Source organism: Dipodomys spectabilis, unplaced genomic scaffold (assembly GCF_019054845.1).
Source record: "Dipodomys spectabilis isolate Male_0828 unplaced genomic scaffold, ASM1905484v1 ptg000360l, whole genome shotgun sequence".
NCBI classification, from domain to species: Eukaryota; Metazoa; Chordata; class Mammalia; order Rodentia; family Heteromyidae; genus Dipodomys; species Dipodomys spectabilis.
In genome coordinates, this window is record NW_024871037.1 from 1,056,337 (window position 1) to 1,078,115 (window position 21,779).

At 54.4% G+C, this 21,779-nt stretch overlaps 1 protein-coding gene across 3 annotated transcripts in view; it reads left to right on the plus strand.

Moving 5' to 3' along the window:
* The window catches only part of Plxnb1 (plexin B1), a 34,350-nt gene that overhangs the window by 11,267 nt on the left and 1,304 nt on the right, over positions 1-21,779 (plus strand). For 2 of the 3 annotated variants that reach the window (XM_042665991.1, XM_042665990.1), the window contains exons 7-37: positions 757-889; positions 1,614-1,770; positions 2,286-2,394; positions 2,537-2,645; positions 3,146-3,826; positions 4,052-4,174; positions 4,643-4,768; positions 5,283-5,376; positions 5,487-5,659; positions 5,842-5,993; positions 8,659-8,764; positions 8,919-9,055; positions 9,491-9,667; positions 9,914-10,085; positions 10,691-10,933; positions 11,107-11,283; positions 11,377-11,525; positions 12,557-12,657; positions 13,018-13,235; positions 13,647-13,825; positions 13,995-14,061; positions 14,304-14,450; positions 16,708-16,876; positions 17,446-17,549; positions 17,787-17,871; positions 18,421-18,593; positions 18,994-19,154; positions 19,416-19,563; positions 20,174-20,238; positions 20,417-20,492; positions 21,588-21,662. In XM_042665991.1, coding sequence (XP_042521925.1) covers positions 757-889; positions 1,614-1,770; positions 2,286-2,394; positions 2,537-2,645; positions 3,146-3,826; positions 4,052-4,174; positions 4,643-4,768; positions 5,283-5,376; positions 5,487-5,659; positions 5,842-5,993; positions 8,659-8,764; positions 8,919-9,055; positions 9,491-9,667; positions 9,914-10,085; positions 10,691-10,933; positions 11,107-11,283; positions 11,377-11,525; positions 12,557-12,657; positions 13,018-13,235; positions 13,647-13,825; positions 13,995-14,061; positions 14,304-14,450; positions 16,708-16,876; positions 17,446-17,549; positions 17,787-17,871; positions 18,421-18,593; positions 18,994-19,154; positions 19,416-19,563; positions 20,174-20,238; positions 20,417-20,492; positions 21,588-21,662 — 4,786 coding nt within the window. The remainder of the gene's footprint in view (positions 1-756; positions 890-1,613; positions 1,771-2,285; positions 2,395-2,536; positions 2,646-3,145; positions 3,827-4,051; positions 4,175-4,642; positions 4,769-5,282; positions 5,377-5,486; positions 5,660-5,841; positions 5,994-8,658; positions 8,765-8,918; positions 9,056-9,490; positions 9,668-9,913; positions 10,086-10,690; positions 10,934-11,106; positions 11,284-11,376; positions 11,526-12,556; positions 12,658-13,017; positions 13,236-13,646; positions 13,826-13,994; positions 14,062-14,303; positions 14,451-16,707; positions 16,877-17,445; positions 17,550-17,786; positions 17,872-18,420; positions 18,594-18,993; positions 19,155-19,415; positions 19,564-20,173; positions 20,239-20,416; positions 20,493-21,587; positions 21,663-21,779) is intronic. The other variant, XM_042665992.1, reaches the window with a different exon arrangement.

Below are 21,779 nucleotides of genomic sequence, written 5' to 3' on the forward strand. Positions count from 1 at the left end.
AGTAGCTAGGATTTCAGGCGTGAGCCTCTCTCCCAGCTTTTATTTTTTTCCCCCTCTCATCCCTGCCTACAAGTTATATAGTTCATTTTCAATGTCGTGTCTAGTGAGTTCCACTGCTGCATTTGTTCATGCTTTGTTCCTCCATTCCTGTCCCCCTTTTTCCCTCCCCAAACCAGATGAATGAACAATCTTTTTCTTTGCCAGTCCTGAGGCTTCAACTCGGCCTGAGAGCTATCTCTGAGCTTCTTTCTGCTCAAGGCTAGCACCCTACCACTTGAGCCACAGCCCTACTTCCAGCTTTTTTTCTGCGTAGTTTATTGGAGCTAAGAGTCTCACAGACTTTCCTGCCTGGGCTGACCTCGAACCCGTGATCCTCAGATCTCAGCCTAGTGAGCGTAGCTAGGATGACAGGCGTGAGCCACCAGCGCCTGGCCTAGATTTCTTTTCGATTGCTAGATTGTATATATTTTATGGGCTATAGACATGGATAGACTGTGGAATCTTCCAGGTCTCCGCTTCACGAGTAGCTAGCTGAGATTACAGGTGTGAGTCACCGGTGTGTGACTTGTCCAGAAATTGTCATCTTAACCCTTGCTCTCAATCCCATCCTCTAGTTGTTCCATTCCCCTGCCTTTTTCCTCCCTCCTGGCATCGGTGCCCTTGGTGAGACATAGGAGCTTGGTGTCTGCCCCTCCTTGTCTGTCTTTGCCCTATGCTAGCCATGAGGGTCATAGGTGGACGCTGGTCTTTTCTCAGGTGCACTCGCCATTCTGAATGTTCCAGGGGCCAGGGCCCAGAGCAGTGGCTTTGGAGCTTCCAGCCTGAGCTGGGCTGTCTGCGAGTAGATGCTCTCAGTCCTGCCAACATCAGCCGAGAGGAGAGGAGGGAGGTAAATGACCAGTCTTCAGTGGGGCCCCAGTGGGGAGGTCTCTGAGGATGGGTGGAGGCCTTGGATTTGGGGGTCAAATGCACTCAATATTACATAGCCTTGCCTGGACACTCTTATTTTTCACTTGACCTTGAACTCAGCGCCTGGGCATTGTCCCTTGAGTTCTTGTGCTTAAGGCTAGCACTCTACCACTTGAGCCACAGCGCCACTTCTGGTTTTCTGGTGGTTCATTGGAGATCAGAGTCTCACAGACTTGTCCTGCCTGGGCTGGCTTTGAATTTTGATCCTCAGATCTCAGCCTCCCAGAGTAGCTAGGGTGACCAGCACGAGCCACCAGTGCCTGGACAGGTCATTTGTCTAGGGGCCTAGATTTCTCTACTTGTTCTTATCTGGGTCAGAGAGGGTCTTGGTGAATGCTTTGAGGGCTGCGGGCTGCTGATTGCTGTCCACATTTGGGTCCTAAACGTGAAAATCCTGGCCTTAAACTTCCAGTGTCTCTTGGATTTTCTTTTCTTTTTTTGTGCCAGGCCTGGGGCTTGAACTCAGGGCCTGGGCACTGTCCCAGAGCTTCTTTTGCTCAAAGCTAGCGCTCTACCACTTGAGCCACTTCTGGCTTTTTCTGCTTATGTGGTATGGAGGAATCAAACCCAGGGCTTCATGCATGCTAGGCAAGCACTCTACCACTAAGCCACCTTCCCAGCCCTCTCTTTGGTTTTCTTGGCAGGTTTTCCTGTCAATCCCAGATCTGCCACCTCTGTGGCCCGGGGAGTCATATTCCTGCCATTTTGGGGATCATCAGAGTCCTGCCCTGCTGACCGGTTCCGGCGTGATGTGTCCTTCCCCAGATCCTAGTAATACTCCGGTGCTGCCCAGAGGAGCCGGTGGGTGAGAGACGGCGCTGGTCTCGAACATGGGATTCCCTCACTGTGTTCCTGTCTTGCTCCTAGGGCTGTGGTTGGGGCGAGACGTTAAGCTCACGATTGATGGCTTCTATTCATTCATTCATCTATTTATGTCAGTCGTGGGGTTTGAACTCATGGCCTTGGCGCTGTCTCTGAGCGTTTTTGGTTCAGGGCTAGCACTCTACCACTTTGAGCTATAGCTCCACTTCCAGTTGTGGAGGTAAGGGTCGCACAGACTTTCCTGCCCGGGCTGGCTTTGAACCACAATCTTCAGATCTCAGCCTCCTGAGGAGCTAGGATGACAGGCGTGAGCCACCAGCACCCTGGCTACCACGGATGATTTTCTTGGGAGTCCTAATGTGTTCAATTCTGTGTCTGGGGAACTTGATTCTTTTGTACCCAGGGTCTGCTTTCCCCAACCTCACGTGATCTCAGCCTGTGTGGTCTCTAGGTCTGAGTCTCATCAGTCCACGCTCTTCTCTTCCACTTTGCAGACCACGTCTCTGTGGATGTGGAACTCCGGTTTGGCAATGTGATGATCGCCAAAGCATCTCTCTCCTTCTATGATTGTGTGGCCATCACAGACTTCCATCCATCTGCACCGTGAGTAGTTTACCCTGTCCCCAGCCTTACCCTGTCCCCAGCCTCTTGGGCCCAGCATATGGTGACCTCCCAGCACACACGCACACGCACACGCACACACACACACACACACACACACACACCATGATTGTGTTCTGTTCAGGTGCCAGGCCTGCGTGAGCAGCCACTGGGGTTGTAATTGGTGTGTTTGGCAACACCGATGTACCCACAAGGCCTCTTGTGATGCTGGACCCATGGTTGTGAGCCAGCAGGTGAGTGTGTCTCTACAACGGGCCCCATGGGATGGTTTGGGGTTGTGGGTGGGTCCCCAAGTGTTTTCTGATGGCCGTGGTTGGGGGGGGTGTCTCTGTGTCTCTGCTTTGTCCGCACGAGGCCACGTCCTGAGTGGCGAAAGCCACGGTGTGTGCCACTTGTATTGGGAGATCGTGGTCAGGGCTGAGAGCTTGGGAGATTGTAGGCCTCCACAGACCCCCGCCCTTCCCCCTACCCCCCACCCCCTCAGCACAGACACCCCTGGAAGCCCCTACCCCTACCTTTTCCCGCGTTTTGTCCTTTGGAAAATTAACGGGCTGTTTTTTGTTTTTCTTTTCCTTGGTTCTTTTCCTCTTAACATCCCCTTTGCCTGCCTGCCTGCCTGCCTGCCTGCCTGCCTGCCTGCCTGCCTGCCTGGCTGCATCTTGATGCCCATGCCTGCCTGCTGAGTGGCCCTTCCTGTCTTTCTCTGCGCCCTCCTCCTCCCCCACCCCTGCAGAGCCCGCTTCTCCCCCTGACCCTCCCTGCAAGAGATACCCCCACCCCTTTGCCATCTGTAGCCCCCAAAGCCACAGTCACCCCTAATCCTGATACCCGATCTGGGGAGCCGGGGGCTCCTTCCATAGCAACGGCTTCGGATGCCCTACCTGCGGCCCAGCCTTCCTTGCTTAGCCTCTGGGGACCGTGGGCAGGTCCAGGCCCTCCCTTGTCTCCCACTGCCACCCAGAAGTCCCTCCCTTCCGGCCTTCCTCCCCTCCCTTCCGGCCTCCCTACTACCCAACCCGGATCTGTCCTCCTCCCTGCCCCCACCGGCCTGGGAGTTAGGGCCAAACCTGAGGACCTCTCGGCCTCCCTCCCGTTACCCCCAGATGCAGCGACAGTGCCCCTCGCACAGCCCGTGCCCCCCACAGTGGCCCTGGACCTGCCCCCTGCCACCGCTCCCGCCACCATTTTCCCAGGGGCCGCTGGCTCCACCAAGGCCGTGCCGGATCCGCTCATGAGAGGAGGCGACGCAGCGGCCAACGCGGACGAGTGGACGGGGGGTGACCCTCCCGCCTTCTCCACTTCCACCCTCCTCTCAGGTGACGGAGACTCCACAGAGCACGAGGACCCTCCCGCCCCCCTCATCCTCCTGTCCAGCCTCGGCTACCAGTACGACACCCCCGGGCTCTGGGAGCTGGTGAGGTCCAGCCCAGGAAGGAGAGGCCTCGGGAAGGGCGATGGGAGAGAGACGATGGAGTCCTTTGCCCAGCTTGCATTGCAGGGGTGGGGAGGGAAGGGGGGAAGGGAAGAGGGGGTGGGGCGGGCAGAGTCCACCCCCCTTGGACTCTGAAATCCAACCAAGGTGGAGGACTGAGCCGGATCGGGCGGGTTCTACACACTGTCTTGCTCTGGATGCCTGCAGGAAGAGGCAAATGAGAGGGTGAGCTCGTGTCCGTGCGTGGAGCGTGTCCATGGCTCTGTGCTCATGCCCGTGTCTGTGGAACGCGAAATCCAGCTGGAGGGCCGGAACCTGCATCTCCTCCAGGTGTGTGTGTGTGTCTTTGATTTTTTTTTTTTTGCCAGTCCTGGGGCTTGAACTCCAGACCTGGGCGCTGTCCCTCAGCTCTTCAGCACAAGGCGAGCGCTCTACCACTTGAGCCACCCAGCCACTTCTGGTTTTCTGAGTGGTTGATTGGAGACAAGACTCTCGTGGAGTTTGGACTTTCCTGCCCGAGCTGGCCTTGAACCACAATCCTCCGATCTCAGCCTCCTGAGTAGCTAGGATGACAGGCGTGAGCCACCCATGCCCAGTCCTGAGCTTCTTTTGCTCAAGGCTAGCGCTCTACCACTTGAGCCACAGTGCCACTTCGGCTTCATGCATTGCTAGGCAAGCACTGCACCACTAAGCCACATCTCCAGCCCCCGGGGCCCAGGTCTTCAGCTGGAAAATCTGTGTAACACCTAAGATCCAGGTCCTGAAGCTATCCCTGTGTCCATGTGTTCTGTCCTCCAGGGTAGCCCAGGAGGTAGTAGTGAGTGTGTAATGGAACTGGAGGGCCTCACGGTAGCAGTAGAAGCACGAGTCCAGTGTGAGCCGCTTCCGCATACCGTGTGTCACATCACGTGCCAGCAGCATCAGGTGCAAATTCAAGAGCGTGGTGGGGCCTAGGGTGTCTGTAACACCGCTGGATCCTGTCACATTTGTCTACCCTGCCCCTCACCCGTGGGCCCTATGAGGTCTTTGCATGCCAGTCCAGACCTCTTGAGATCTCTCCGGGTTGGAGGCGTAAGCTTAGTAGAGAGAAAGCAGCCACCAAGTACTGAGTTCGAGTTCCAGTCTCAGACTGAGAAAAAAAAAATTGAGCTATAGGTGGATGCCCTTATACCCCAACTTTGACCTTTGACACTGTGCTCTTATAGTTCATCCCTTTCCATTTTAGTTTATTTGTGTTGGTCCTGGGGCTTGGAACTCCCTGTCCCTCAGTTTCTTGGGCTCAAGGCTAGCTCTCTCTACCATTTGAGCCACAGCACCACTTCTGGCTTTTCCTGTGTCTGTAGTACTGAGGACTTGAACCCAGGACTTCGTGCATGCTAGGTAAGCACTCTACCACGAAGCCACATTCCCAGCCCCCTTACTGTGTTTGTTTCTCCAGCTCAACTATAAGGCTGTGCAGCCGGAGCTCCAGGTGGGGCTGTTTCTGCGTTGGGCCGGCCGTCTGCGGGTAGACAGTGCAGAGGGTCTGCATGGTGAGCGAAAGCTACCGGGAAGCCTGCGGCGGGAAGGTGGATCGGGTTGGTGGAAGGGGAGTGGGGTTTCTCCTGTCTACTGCTCAACATTTGTTCCTGCCGGGTTCCAGTGATCTTGTACGACTGTTCGGTCGGCCACGGGGACTGCAGCCGCTGCCAGACTGCTATGCCCCAGTATGGCTGTGTGTGGTGTGAAGGGGACCATCCACGTTGCGTGGCCAAGGAGGCCTGTAACAATGCCGAGGCTGTGGCCACCCAGTGTCCCGCGCCCCTCATCCACTCGGTATGTTGGAATGCTGGCATGTCTTCCTCGTTGCTATGCTTGGAGAGAGGGAAGAGGGGGGAGGGGAGGGCTGGAGGGGGAGGGACAGAAGCCATGGATTCGGGAAGACCAGAGGTGGGAGGCCAGGGGTTAGCTGTCTGCCAGATGTTGGTAGGTGAGGCACAGTCTTTGTCTTGGAACAGGTGAACCCACTGACTGGGCCTATCGAGGGGGGTACTCGTGTCACCATCAGAGGTTCCAATCTGGGCCAACATGTACAGGATGTGCTGGACAGGGTCTGGGTGGCCGGAGTGCCCTGTTCTGTGGATGTCCAGGGGTATGAGGTGTCCAGCAGGTAAGCCAGCTAATTACTAACATGAGAACGGCTCTGTGATTGGCTCACCTCCTCTTCAGGGACTCAGAATGCCCAGAACGATTACATGGTCTTCCTATGTCTAGCTGCATGTTCCTGGCCTGGGAACCAGCGTGTCAAGCCTGTTGATTAGGCTCTGCTTGGATTTTTGGTGTTGGTGTTGGTGTTTGAGCCCCAGCATCACTTCTGGTTTTCCTGGTGGTTCCGGCATTAAGAGTCTCCTGGACTTTCTTGCCCTGGGCTAGCTTTGAACCCCGACCCTCAGATCTCAGCCTCCTCGGTAGCTAGGATGCCACGCGCGTGAGCCCACCAGCACTTGGCTGGCTCGACAGTCTGTGTTTCAAAGCACTTGCCGAGAGCATGCAGTTTCCCTTCCAAAATATTTTTGACGGAGTATTTATGGAGACTTATCTCGATTATTAACGATCCCGGAACGTTAAGACTTACATCGTGCCGTGTATAAAGTGATTTATGAAACAATTAAAAATATATCCTGGCTAGACTGGCCAGAGCCTCCCCCCCTCCCCAGTCCCTTCCCCCTCCTTCCCCTCCCCCCCCTCCCTAGTAGTTCACACTTGGCTTGTTCTATTTTCCCTGGAGTGTCACAGAGTTAAGCCACTGCACGGCTGACATTGTGGCTGTTCATTTGCCCCAAGCTTTTTATTTTCTGGCTACAAACCAGCAGTTATTTATTAATTTTTTTTTTTTAAAGACTGTTCACATCTACCCGTCAGATTTGACTAGAGGCTTTCAGGGATGTTGTTCCAAAAAGAGATCAGATTTCTACCACTTTGTCAGTGGGTGCTTTGCATGTGGTGACGGTGGTAGACTGGAGCAGTTAGCAAAACTCAGCCACCACAGCCCCCTCCACCACCCCCACCAGCCAGCCTTACAGGGCTCCTTTGTAACAATATGCTATGACAGCAGTAAATTCCTTTTCTTTTCTTTTTGCTGTGTGTGTGTGTGTGTGTGTGATGGTTCTGGGGCATGAGCCTCACTTTCTCTTGGCATTTTCATTCACAGATGGGGCTCTTACCACTTGGGTTATGCCTCTGCTTCTGGCTTTTTGCTGGTTAATTGGGGATAAGAATCTCTCCAGTGTGTCTGGCTAAGCTGGTGTCAAGCCTTGCCTTGGTCCTGTTTTCAACCTCTTCTTTGTGTGTGTGTGTGTGTGTGTCAGTTGTGGGACTTGAACTCTGGGCCTGGGCACTGTCCCTGAGCTCTTTAGCTCAAAGCGAGCGCTCTACCACTTGAGCCACAATGCCACTTGCGGTTTTCTGGTGGTTCATTGGAGATAAGAGTCTCTTGCACTTTCCTGCTGGGCTGGCTTTGAACTGTGATCCTCAGATCTCACCCTCCTGAGTAGCTAGGATGACAGGTGTAAGCCACCAGCGCCTGGCTTTTCAGCCTCTTAAGTATCTAAGATTGTAGGCATAAGCCATCAGCCTTATTGCTAAAACAGCAATAATTGTTTAATTTTTTTTGTGTGGTGGGAAGGTGCAGGTATTGGAGCTTGAACCTTATGCTCGTTCTTATGTGGTGCTGAGGAATCGAACCCAGGGCCTCATGCATGCAAGGCAAGCACTCTACCACTTAGCCACCTTCCAAGCCCTATGTTGGTTAATTGGAAATAAGAATCTTTTAGACTTCTCTGCCCAGCTTGGCTTCAAGCTTCCATCCTCTAGGTCTCGGCTTCCTGAGTCGCTAGGATTACAGGCATGAGCCACCACCAGCAGACACTGATTGATTATTGGGGATTCTAGAATTGCATTCAAATTGTTAAAAAAAAAAAAAAAAAAAAAGTAGGGTGTTGGTGGCTCACACCTATAATCTTAGCTATTCAGGAGGCTAAGATGTGAGGATCATGGTACAAAGCCAGCCCGGGTAGGAACAACCGTGAGACTCTTATCTCCAGTGAACCACCAGAAAACCGGAAGTGGCACTGTGGCTCAAGTGGTAGAGCACTAGCCTTGAGCTGAAGAGCTGAGGGACAGTGCTTAAGCCCAGAGTTCAGGCCCCATAAGAACCAAAAATAAAAAACAGCCAGGGATATTAATTCTTAGATGCTAAAGCCCTGCTAGTGTGTTGTAATAGTTTTCAGTTTCAGTGCTATAGAGGATCCTGAGGCTGGGCACTGGTAGCTCACATCTATAATCCTAGCTATTCAGGGGGCTGAGATTTGAGAATCATAGTTCAAAGCCAGCCTGGGCAGGAAAGTCCATGAGACACTCATCTCCAAAGAACTACCAAAAAGCCAATAGTGGAGCTATGGCTCAAAGTGTTAGAGCACTAACCTAGAGCAAGAAAGCTCAGGGACAGCACCCAGGCCCTGAGTTCAAGTCCTAACCGGCACCAAAAAAAAAAAAAAAACTAATTAAAAATCATCCTAGCTGGGTGCGGGTGGCTCACGCCTGTCATCCTAGCTACTCAGGAGGCTGAGATCTGAGGATCACGGTTCAAAACCAGCCTGGACAGCCAAGTCCCTGAGACTCTTATGTCCAATGAACCACCAGAAAACTGGAAGTGATGCTGTGGCTCAAGTGGTAGAGCGCTAGCTTTGAGTTGAAGAGCTGAGGGATAGCGCCCAGGCCCTGAGTTCAAGCCCCAAGCCTAGCATCCCATTTATCTGTGCGCCCTGTGCCCACAGTCTTGTGTGTATCACTGGAGCCAGTGGAGAAGAGGTAGCGGGTACTGTGACCGTGGAGGTGTCAGGAAGAGGCCGGGGTGTCTCAGAGCTCAACTTTGCCTACCAGGTACGTAACTATCGAGCCACCATCTATAGGCCGGTGTGATTACCTCTCTTGGCCTCTCTAATGCTGGGCACTCTAGGGCCATCTTGTCTTTCCCGCTGGCCTCTGTGTTTCTAGCCTAATGCTTACCTCTCCCTGGCCTGCTTTCCTTCCTTAGGACCCAAAGGTGCAGTCCATCTTCCCGGTCCGCGGCCCCAAAGCCGGGGGCACCCGCCTCACCCTGCATGGGTCTAACCTTCTGTCTGGTCGGCTGGAGGACATCCGCGTGGTGATTGGAGAGCAGTCTTGTCATTTGTGAGGCCCGCTTCCAAACAGCTGTGCACCCAGGGACGGGCTGGAGGGAGAGGGGGAATGGGGAGAGGCCCACATCTGCCCCATGAGAAAAGTGGCCAAGGGCTGGGAGGGTGGCTCAGTGGGTAGAGCGCTTGCCTAGCATGCACACAAAGCCCTGGGTTCGATTCCTCAGTACCACATAACAGAAAAAAGCCAGAAGTGGCGCTGCTGTGGCTCAAGGGGTAGAGTGCTAGCCTTGAGCAAAAAAGAAGCTCAGGGACAGTGTGCCCAGGCCCTGAGTTCAAGTCCCAAGACTGGCACGAAAATAAAAAATAGTAGCCAGACCCTCCCACAGCTGGGGCCGGGAGGGAAGCGTGCAGAGAGCCCTGGGTGGAGTCCTGAGTTCAGCACTCTGCTCCATCCTGCCAGCTCTCCTCTCTGCTCTTCCCTTCCCAGGCTGCTCGAACAAGAGGCAGAGCAGCTGCGGTGCCAAACCACCCCAAACCCCACGCCTGCCCTGCTCCCCGTCTCTGTGTGGTTTGGGGCCACGGAGCGGAAGCTTCAGCATGGCCAGTTCAAGTACACATCAGACCCCAACGTCACTTCCGCTGGCCCCAGCAAAAGCTTCCTCAGGTACAGCAGTGAGTGGGGGGGGGGGGGGGCGAAAATATAACAGCTGTGTGGGGCGGGTCTTCATAGTGCCCTTTATCAGAGAGGAGGGGTCGTAGGGCATTTTTTGGGGGCGATGGCTAGTGCATCCCTTTTCTCAATAGGGTAAAGGGGTCATGAGGTTTGGGGCTGGGGTTCAGCTTTGCAGGGGACTGGGGGGGCATCCTGCATCCCCATAAATCACACGTGGTTCCGGGGCTCGTATTTCAGTGGAGGACGTAAGATCTGGGTTCATGGCCAGAATCTGGATGTCGTACAGACGCCAAGAATCCGGGTGACTATGGTCCCCCCAAGAGGGCTGCAGCCCGGCCAAGGGCTTGGACGGAAGCGCCGTGTGGTCCCAGAGGCGGAGTGCTCCCCTGGAACATTCTGCAGTCATAAGGTAGGAGACAGGAGACTGGAACCCCCATCCCTCCTCCATGCCCCAGTTGATCTACCTTTTTTTTTTTTTGGTGCATCGTGGGACTTGAACTCGGGGCCTGGGCGCTGTCCCTCAGCTCTTAAGCTCAAGGCTAGCACTCTACCACTTGAGCCACAGCGCCACTTCTGGCTTTTTCTGTTTATGTGATGCTGAGAAATCGAATCCAGGGCCTTATGCATGCAAGGCAAGCGCTCTACCACTGAGCTACCTTCCCATCCCTGATCTACCTCCTGTGTGTGTGTGTGTGTGTGTGTGTGTGTGTGTGTGTGTGTGTGTGTGTGTGTGTGTGTTTAATGCTTATCCTAGGCCTTAAATCAGGACCTGGGCTCTGTCCCTGAGCTGTTTTTTGCTTAAGGCTAGTACTCTACCACTTGAGCCCTAGCCCCACTTCTGGCTTTTTCTGTGATTAATTGGAGAATACAGAGTTTCACAGACCTTCCTGCCCAGGCTGGTTTTGGAACCACGATCCTCCTATCTCAGCCTCCTGAGTAGCTAGGATGACAGGCGTCAGCCACCGCCACCTCCCCCACCAATTCCCTCCATTGATCTCTGTTCTCTTCCTCCAGTTTGAGGAGCCATGCCTGGTGAACTCTTCCCAGCTCATTGTGTGCCGCACACCCGCCCTCCCCAGCCTGCCCGAGAACCCCTGGGTCCAGGTGGAGTTTATTTTCGACAACCTGCTCTTTGACTTCGCTACGCTGAGCCCCACACCTTTCTCCTATGAGGCTGACCCCACCCTGCAGCCCCTCAACCCTGAGGACCCCACGACACCGTTCCGGCACAAACCTGGCAGTGTGTTCTCCGTGGAGGTACTTGGGCTTTGTGGGACCCCAAGACGTTTCCTCGGGAGGACAGGCACCGTGCATGTGGTTTTTAAAGGCCAGGATGGTAGAACAAGGGTGGAGTAGGTCTTTGTGCCTGCTGGGCAAGCGCTCTTTCCCACGAAGCCACCTTCCCAGCCCAAAGGACTCTTATTTTCTAGGGGGAGAATCTGGACCTGGCCATGTCCAAGGAGGAGGTAGTGGCCATGATAGGAGACGGCTCCTGTGTGGTGAAGACCCTGACCCGACACCACCTTTACTGCGAGCCCCCAACCCAGCAGCCTCTTCCCCGGCACCACGCCCTCAGGGAGTCGCCTGATGAGCTGCCCGAGTTCACGGTCTGTGGGCCTGGCTGGAGCAGAGCTGGGCGTCGGGATGTGTTGACTGATCCCTCTCCCCGACTCACAGCTGGCTCCCCCCCCCCCCACCAGGTGCAGATGGGGAATCTGCGCTTCTCCCTGGGTCACGTGCAGTACGATGGCGAGAGCCCCGTGGCTTTTCCCGTGGCCGCCCAGGTGGGCTTGGGGGTGGGCGCGTCTCTCCTGGCTCTGGGTGTCGTCATCATTGTCCTCATGTACAGGTGGGTGCAGCCAGACGTGGCCGGGATGGGCTGGGGAGACGTTGTAGGGTGTAGGTGCGTGGGGTAAGCAGGTATCAGGAAACTTTTTTTTTTTTTCCTGCTGGTCCTGGGGCTTGAATTCAGGGCCTGAGCACTATCCCTGACCTTTGTTTGCTCAAGGCTAGCACTCTACTACTTGAGCCACAGCCCTGCTTCCGGCTTTTTCTGTGTATGTGGTACTGAGGAATCGAACCCAGGGCTTCATGCATGCTAAGCAAGCAGTCTACCACTAAGCCACCTTCCCAGCCCTTTGAGTGGTTTATTGAAGAGTCTCAGTGGGACTTTCCTATTCAGGCTGGCTTTGAGCCACGATCTGCAAATCTCAGCCTCCTGAGTAGCTAGGATTACAGGCATGAGCCACCGGCTTGCTCTGTAAAGCACTAAAGCCAACAAATGAGGCTTTGTAGACCAGGCAGTTTCTATTTTACTGCTAGAGTCTACCACTGGGCAGAGGAATCGAACCCAGGGCCTCATGCATGCTAGGCAAGCACTCTACCACTGAGCCACCTTCCCAGCCCGAGCTGCTTTTTTTTAATTGCTTAATGCTGGTGTTTTACCACGGTTCCACTTCTGCCTTTTGGTCTCTAATTGGAGATAAGAGTCTTATGGACTTTCTTGCCTAGGTTGCCTTTATACTGTGATCCACAGGTCTCAAGCCTCCTGAGTAGATGGGATTATAAATGTGAACCCCAACAGGTGTCTACCCTGTTGTAAAATAGATTGGAGGCCAGATTGGTTGCGGTCGTAGTTTGCGCGCCACCTCTGCTGGGCTAGAGGAATGCGTGGTTATAGCTGGCTGGCATGGGACAGGCTGAATTAATGAGGGGTCAGGTATGATCTTTGTGGGGCCATTGTCAAGTTACACTCATGTTAGATGTCAGTATTTGCCTGGAGCTGGATTAGCCCGGCCTGGGCAAAGGAGGCCAGAGGGGGCAAGGGCTTGGGCCTCCTTCTCCAGCCTTCTCCTCACCTTTCATGTTATTTGGAGCCAGGCGGAAGAGCAAGCAGGCCCTGAGGGACTATAAGAAGGTTCAGATCCAGTTGGAGAATCTGGAGAGCAGCGTGCGGGATCGATGCAAGAAGGAGTTCACAGGTGAGGTTTTAGAGAGCCAGGTAGCTTCTGCAGGATGGCCCTGCCTACTGGGAAAGGCGCTGTCCGGGACACGCCCATTGGGCCATGCCCATTGGGTGGCTTTGCCAGAAGCCACACCCACTAGAATGAGCTCTGCCCAGGCCTACTAGGCAGGCGCTGTCCAGGACACATCCATTGGCTGGCTTCGCCAGAAGCCACGCCCACTGGAATGAGCTCTGCCCAGGCCTACTGGGTAGGCTCTGTCCCTGGCCACACCTACTGGGTGGACTCCATAGGGCCACGCCCACTGGGAGGGCTCCGCTCCAAGGCCATGCCCACTGGATGAGGCTGAGGCCCAACCTGACCTGGCCTGCTCCACAGACCTGATGACCGAGATGACGGATCTCACCAGTGACCTGCTGGGCAGTGGCATCCCATTCCTTGACTACAAGGTGTACGCTGAACGTGTCTTCTTCCCCGGGCACCAGGAATCGCCCTTACACCGGGACCTGGGTGTGCCAGAGTGCAGGCGGCCCACGGTGGAACAAGGCCTGGGGCAGCTCTCCAACCTGCTCAACAGCAAGCTTTTCCTCACCAAGGTGGATCCCCAGAACCCACTGGGTTCCTTCTCCCCCCAATCCCTCCATCCATCCACCCATCCCTCCATCCATCCACCCATCCATCCATCCATCCACCCATCCATCCATCCCTCCATCCACCCACCCGTCCATCCCTCCACCCATCCACCCCTCCACCCATCCACCCATCCATCCATCCACCCATCCATCCATCCATCCCTCCACCCATCCACCCATCCATCCATCCACCCATCCATCCATCCATCCATCCATCCATCCATCCATCCATCCATCCATCCTACCCCTAATCAGACCTTTCCTGGCCCAGCCCTGGCCAGGCCCTGCTTGCTCTACGCCTCTTGCTTTCTGACTTCACCCATCCCATAACCTTTCCCCTCTCCCTTCTCCCACCCCACCCCTCCGACCCCCCAGTTCATCCACACACTGGAGAGTCAGCGCACCTTCTCCGCTCGGGACCGTGCCTACGTGGCCTCTCTGCTCACCGTCTCCCTGCACGGGAAGCTGGAATACTTCACCGACATCCTCCGCACTTTGCTCAGTGATCTGGTCACCCAGTACGTGGCCAAGAACCCCAAGCTGATGTTACGCAGGTTGGTGTAGCGTCCAGGGTTGGTGGAAGGGGCTGGGGGGGGAGAGGGAGGCAGTGGTAGACAGCTGGAGGCAGGGCCTAGGGGGGAAGGGGGTCAAGGGTCTTTAGGAGAATTCTGTAGTCATCCCCCCCTCCCATCCTGCTGACCCTGGCTGGCCCTGTCATTTCAGGACAGAGACGGTGGTGGAAAAGCTGCTCACCAACTGGATGTCCATCTGTCTCTACACCTTCGTGAGGGTGAGGGAGACCAATGGAGCCGCTTGCGGGGAGGGCTGGGCCCTTGAGATCATTATGCCTCAAGCCCCGCCCACTGCTTCCCTATTCAAATCAAAGCGGAGACCACGCCTTCCCTGGACTGTTCACTGTAGTTCTGCGTCCCGGCCCTGTCCAGTCTACATCATGTCCCATACACCCCTGCCATCTGCCAGGAAGGGAGGCGGGGGGTGTGCCCTAAACTACCCTGTAACCCCTCTTTCTAGGACTCAGTAGGGGAACCGCTGTATATGCTCTTCCGGGGTATTAAGCATCAAGTGGACAAAGGACCCGTGGACAGTGTGACTGGCAAAGCCAAGTACACCCTGAATGATAATCGTCTGCTCCGAGAGGACGTGGAGTACCGGCCCCTGGTGAGGGTTTGGGGGGGGGGGGTGGTCTGCAGTTACAGGTCTGTTATTTGGGTACCAGCTTCTGGTATCTACACCTAGCTAGGGAGCCCCATTGTGACTTTCTAACTACTTGCTGGCTAGAGGCATTTATTAGTTTTGAGTTTTGGGTTTTTTTCTTTTAATTTTTTATTATTTTTAAATCTTATTTTATATCTTGTGTATGGGGTACCAAGGAATCGAACCCAGGGCCTCATGCATGCCAGGCAAGCGCTCTACCACTGAGCTACCTTCCCAGCCCAATTTATTGATTTACTGATTTAGATTGGTCATGGGGCTTGAACTCAGGGACTGGGCAGTGTCCCTGAGTTTTTGTGATCAAGGCTAGCACTCTCTTGCTTCGAGCCGTAGCACACTTCGGGCTTTTTCTAAGTAGTTTGGTTTTTTTAAGAGATAGCAGTTTTACAAGCTTAGCATTGGTGGCTCAGGCCTGTCATCCTAACTACTCAGGAGGCTGAGATCTGAAGATTGTGATTCAAAGCCAGCCCAGGGAGAAAAGTCACCAAGAGACTCTTGGCTCCGATTAACCACTCAAAAGTTTGGAAGTGGTGCCGTGGCTCAAGTGGCAGAGTGCTAGCTTTGAGCACAGAGACTCAGGGACAGTGTCCAAGGCCCATAACTGACAAAAAAAAAAACAGCAACAATAAAAACAGAAAAAGTTTTATATACTTTCCTGCCCAGGCTGTCTTCCAACCTCAATCCTCAACTCGTAGCCTCCTGAGTAGCTAGGATTACTGGCGTGAGACACTGGCAGCCTAGCCTAAGTTGCTAAATTGTTATTATAAAGGTCATGTACAAAGGGGTTATAGTTACATAAGTCAGGTAACATTTCTATTTCTTCTTCTTCTTCCTCCTCCTTTTTCTCCTCCTCCTCCTCCCAGTTCTTGGGCTTGAACTCAGGGCCTGTGCTCTGTCCCTGAGCCTCTCTGTGCTCAAGGCTAGCACTCTCTACTTTAGCCACAGCGCCACTTCCAGCTTTTTCTGTGGATGTGGTCTTGAGGAATCAAATCCTGCACATCCTGCATGCTAGGCAAGCACTCTACCACTAAGCCATTTCTTTTACCACTAAGTTCATTTCTTTTTGGACAGTGTCACCCCTCCCCTCTCACTCTCCCAGTTAATTTTATTCATTTATTCATTGTGGTGAGGATGTAACTCCTGGCTTCCTGGATACTGAGAAAATGCTAGATCAGTGGGAGGTCTTGGGGTGATCTGAGTAGTGTTGAGAGCCACAGACTTAGATTCGGGACCATGATGGTCAAACTGGGACTTGGGAAGAATCTTGTTCTGTCATGGACCACAGTCCTGTGCTGGTGGCCAGGGTCTGGATATGTGTGTGTGTGTGTGTGTGTGTGTGTGTGTGTGTGTGTGTGTGTGTGTGTGTGTGTGTGTGTGTGTGTGTGTGTGTGTGTGTCTTGAGCTCAGGGCCTGGTGTGTCCCTGAGCTTTTCAGCTCAAAGCTAGGGCTCTATCACTTGAGCTACAGCACCACTTCTGGTTTTCTGGTGCTTCTTTGGAGAGAAGAGTCTCACAGAGAATCCTTCCAATATCTCAGCCTCCTGAGGAAGATGACAGGTGTGAGCCACCAGTGCCCAACTGGGTTTGGCTGTCTTTCTGGCCATCTTAACATGGGTGTAACCTGGCCCACAAAACCAGGAGCTTTCCTGGCAGACCTACTTATTATTTCCCTGTCTGTGCTGTCCCTGTTAAACATGATGGTTCCTTTAGGTTCCTATCCAGGCTGTACTGAACTGGACTTCTGTCTGGTTGGGTGGGGGGGCCCTGGTTCATGCAGGTTTCTCTTGGGCACGGACTGTCCTAACTTAGTGGAGGACAGAGGGAGAGGGAGACAGATGAGGAGCTAAGAATGAGGGACTATGAGCCAGGTACCTGTGGCTCACGCTTGTAATCTAGTTACTCAGGAGCCTGAGAACTGAGGATAGCAGTTCAGAACCAACATGGCAGGAAAGTCTATGAGACTCATCTCCAGTGACTCGCCCAAAAGCCAGAAGTGGCGCTGTGGCTCAAGTGGTAGAGTGCTAGCCTTGAGCAAAAGGAGCTCAGGAACAAATGTCCAGGCACTGAATTTAAGCTCTAGGACTGGCAAAAAACCAAAACGTTTGAAAAAAAATTAAAGTCTAAAGCATTCTGAAGTCTTGGTCCTGTGTCTTGGCCATCTTGAAAGGACATGAATCTTGACTACTCCTTTGTGTTTTGCGTAGACCTTGAATGCGCTGTTGGCTGTGGGGCCTGGGGCAGGAGAGGCCCAGTGTGTGCCGGTGAAGGTTCTAGACTGTGACACCATCTCGCAAGCCAAAGAGAAGATGCTGGACCAGCTTTGTAAAGGATTGCCTCTTGCCCAGCGCCCAGATCCTCGCACCCTGGATGTTGGTAAGGGCAGGGAGCAGGGGAATTGGGGGGGGGAATCAGAGATAATGTTGGGACCTGGATTGGTTCAAGACTAGACCTGCAGGGACAGCTTTTCACCCCGGCCAGGTGAGATGCTAGAAATTGGCACAGCTGGATGCCAGCGGCTCACGCCTGTTATCCTAGCTACTTGGGAGGCTGAGATCGAAGGATCAGGGTTGGAAGCCAGCCTAAACAGAAAAGTCCTTGAGACTCTTATCTCCAATAATCTATTCAGAAAAAGCCAGAAGTAGCACTGTGGCTCAAGTGGTAAAGCACTAGCCTTGATCACAAAGAAGCTCAGGGACAGCGCCCAGGCCCTGAGTTCAAGCCCTATAGTGTCACACACGTTAGACCACAAGGTTGGCTTTATTAGGCAATCTCTCACCTACTGAGAGATTCTCCTGTTCTTCGGAGAAGAGGGGCAGCTCTCTCTCTCTAGGCAGGACCATGCACCTGTGTTTACGGAGGACAAGATGGACTCCATTATAGGAAGGAGATCCTGGAAACTCTGGGTCAGGTCATTTCTGTATGGTTTTTTTTTTTTCTTGCAGAATGGCGATCGGGCTTGGCCGGCCATCTCATCCTGTCTGACGAGGATGTCACTTCTGAGGTCCAGGGTCTGTGGAGACGCCTCAACACCCTGCAGCATTACAAGGTGGGGAGGGAAAATGCTTGCCCAGCCTGCAGGAAGCCCTGGGTTCGATGCCTCAAGACCACATCCACAGAACAAGCCGGAAGTGGCGCTGTGGCTCAAGTGGTAGAGCGCTGGCTTTGAGCACAGAGAAGCTCAGGGACAGTGCCCGGGCCCTGAGTTCGAGTCCTAGGACCAAGCTGTGGAGGGGTGAAGGGCGGGATGGGGCTTGGCAGTGAGGTCATCAGCTGTGGTCAACAGGTGCCAGATGGAGCGACTGTGGCACTTGTTCCCTGCCTCACCAAGCATGTCCTCCGAGAAAACCAGGATTACGTCCCTGGAGAAAGTGAGTGCCTCCCCCCCTCCTTCCCCCTCCCCCCCCGCCCCCGCCCCCCAGTATTTGGGTCCTCTGCACTGGCTTTGCTTACCTAGCCCTTATATAATAAGGGAAGGATCCAGCCAGGCACCAGGGGCTCCCGCCTGTCATCCTAGCTACTCAGGAGGCTGAGATCTGAGGATCGCAGTTCGAAGCCTGCCCAGGCAGGAAAGTCTGTGAGGACTCTTAGCTCCGATTAAGCATCAGGAAACCGGAAGTGGCGCTGTGGCTCAAAGTAGTAGAGCACTAGCCTTGAGTAAAGAGCTCAGGGATAGTGCCCAGGCCCTGAGTTCAAGCCCCATGACCAACCAAAAAAAAAAAAAAAAGGGGAGAGGGGGAAGGGAAGGGTTAGATTCAGGGTAGACTTCTACCGATCTTCCTTTTCCCCAAAGGAACCTTATTCTGGTTCCTCTACTTCGGGGCCCATTGGCAGGACCTGGAGTGGTAGAGCCGGCGACACCCAGGGCCGGTGGCATCTGCAGTGGGGGTGGGTGGACAAACTCTATGGTCTTGGCCCAGGGACCCCAATGCTGGAAGATGTGGACGAGGGAGGCATCCGGCCCTGGCACCTGGTGAAGCCAACTGAGGAACCTGAACCTCCCAGGCCCAGGAGAGGCAGCCTCCGGGGCGGAGAGCGGGAGCGAGCCAAGGCTATCCCTGAGATCTACCTGACCCGCCTACTGTCCATGAAGGTGGGACGGGGCCCGGGATGGGGGACAGGGCCCGGGATTGGGGGACGGGGCCCGGGATTGGGGCACGGGGCCCGGGATTGGGGCATGGGGCCCGGGATTGGGGGACAGGGCCTGGGATTGGGGGACAGGGCCTGGGATTGGGGGACAAGGCCTGGGATTGGGGGACAAGGCCTGGGATTGGGGGACAAGGCCTGGGATTGGGGGACAAGGCCTGGGATTGGGGGACAAGGCCTGGGATTGGGGGACAGGACCCAATAAGAGTCTGGGCTATGAGGGAGGAAGATGACTATTCAGGGTTTTTTTTTGGGGGGGTGTTATGCTTTGGGACAAGTGGGGGTCAGGTGAGGCTGAGGTCCCCTGGCTGAGTATACCCTCTCGACTCCCCACTGTCTTCCCATAGGGCACCCTGCAGAAGTTCGTGGATGACCTATTCCAGGTGATCCTCAGCACCAGCCGCCCGGTGCCTCTGGCGGTCAAGTATTTCTTCGACCTGCTGGACGAGCAGGCCCACCAGCATGGCATCTCTGACCAGGACACTATCCACATCTGGAAAACCAACAGGTATGAAGGGCTGGGCACGTGGCTTAGTGGTAGAGCGCTCGCCTAGCACGCACGCAGCCCCAGGTTCGATTCCTCAGTACCACATACACAGAAAAAGCTGCAAGTGGCATTGTGGTTCAAGTGGTAGAGTACCAGCCTTGAGCAACAAAGCAGTGGGGGGGGGGGGGGAATTTGGGGCATATGATTATGTGGGGGGGAGAGGGGTGGTTTACCTTGCTGACTTCCCAGCATGCTCATGGGCGACGTCTGCCTCACCCACAGTTTACCGCTGAGGTTCTGGATCAATATCATCAAAAACCCACAGTTCGTGTTCGATGTACAGACGTCAGATAACATGGACGCCGTGCTCCTGGTCATCGCCCAGACCTTCATGGATGCTTGCACCCTGGCTGATCACAAGCTGGGCCGGGTAAGTGGACTGGAAAGGATGGGGTAGTTAAGGGGATAGGGAGGTCTTGGTATATGCACATAGCTTCTAGAATGTTCCTGAGAATTTTAAGGAGGTGGATTAGGGGAAAGGCTTTCTCTCCAGACTTCCAGGGGGACAGGGCACCAACTATCGATTGGCTGTTGGGGACGTGGGAGAAGGAGGGGTTCCAGGGACCCCCAAGATCCTCCTATGCCTCCATCTGCGGAGAGGTCAGGCTTCCATCGGGGCCTGAGTTTTTTTGTGTGTTTTGGTCAGTCGTGGGGCTTGAACTTGGGGCGTGGGTGCTGTCCCTGTGCTTCCTCACTCAAGACGAGTGCTCTCTATCTCTCTAAACCACTTTGAGCTGGTTTTCTGGTGGTTCATTAGGGATCAGAGTCTCAGGAGCTTTCCTGCCCAGGCCTGGCTTTGAGCTGTGATCCTCTGATCTCAGCCTCCTGAGTAGCTAGGATGACAGGTGTGAGCCACCGGCGCCTGGCCCAGCTGACGTTCAGTTTTAAAGCTCTAGCAGTCCAGGGGAACGCAGGGAGGGAGCTGATGATCCTAACAGGGGCCCTGTCTTCGTCTTTCACCGCTGTCCCTCCGGCCTCAGGATTCCCCCATCAACAAGCTTCTCTACGCACGGGATATTCCCAGATACAAGCAGATGGTGGAGAGGTACAGGGGAGGGGCGTGGCCTTAAGGAGATGAGGGGCGTGGCCTGAGTTGTGGGTGTGGCCTGGGAGGTGGGCGTGGCCGGGGAGGAGGGGCCAGGTAGGGCCTGGGGTGAGTACTGGTGAGGCCAAGGCCATGCATTTACTTTACTCAGCAGCTGCCATCTTGGGCTTTCTGGCAGGTACTATGCAGACATCAGACAGACCATCCCTGCCAGTGACCAAGAGATGAACTCTGTCCTGGCTGAGCTGTCCCGGGTAAGATGTCCCTCTGCTTTTGGTTTGGGCCCAGACATCCTGCCTTAACAATCATGGTCTCCCCCATCCACCCTCCCATTTTACACTGTGGGACCCCAGCTTCCCTAGGAGCTTGTGGGTGCAGGACCCCATACCCTCAACATCCGTGCTGGAGGTTCACACCTGTCGCCCTAGCTACTCAGGAGGCTGAGATCTGAGGATCGTGGTTCAAAGCCAGCCCGGGCAGGAACGTGGTAGCGCACTCACCTTGAGCTGAAGAGCTTAGGGACAGTGCCAGGCCCAGAGTTCTAGCCCCACAACCAACAAAAACAACACCCAGCCCTGGCAGGAAGTCTGTGGGACTCTCTATGTCCAAGGAACCACCAGAAAATGGGAGTGGAATTGTGGCTCAAAGTAGTAGAGCTCTAGCCTTGAGCAAAAGAGCTCAGAGACAGTGACCCCCAGCTTTGAGTTCAAGCCCCATGTCTGGCCCCGTACACACACACACACACACACACACACACACACACACACACACACACACACACACACATACATACACACACCCCAAAAAAAACAAACCACAGCTAAATGTGAACTTGGGGCCTTTGTGAAGTGTTTCTGAAATGATGATGATACTAATGAAAGCACCCTAACTCTACTTGTGGGATATACCTATGTGCTGAGTCCTTCACAGGGTGCTGTGTGCTGAGTCCTTCACACAATGCTTGCTTTCATTGGGTCCCTGTAAGAGCTCCACTAGTGAGATGAAGGGCATGGGAATGAGCAACCTGAGGAAATACTTGGAGTTAGAACAGAGTTACACTGGGTCTCTAGACAGCAAACAACCTCTGTCCTGCTTGGTTATCTGATGAATGGGGGGGGGGGGGGGGGGGGTGTGGGAGAATTAAGCTAAGAGGCAGGGTCCTCGTGGAGCCCCAGACCCGCAGGTCCCTTCCTGTCATGGAGGCCCAAGACCTATTCTTCTGACTCCCCAGTGAGGCCTCCTCTGAAAAGGAACCTCCCCGTCTCTTCTTCTCCCCATTCCCTAGGATCCTGGGTCTCCTGCCAGGGCTGACTGCACCCCTCATCTCTCTCTATTATCTTTCTCCCTAGAACTGCTCTGGAGACCTCGGGGCACGAGTGGCCCTGCATGAACTGTACAAGTATATCAACAAATACTATGATCAGGTAGGTAGACTCCGGGCCTTGTCGATGAGGTTGAGGGGATGGTGGGGAGAAACCTAGTGTGTGTATGGGGGGGGGAACATCTCCACTTCAGAACAACTTTGAACAGGGGAGGTAGAT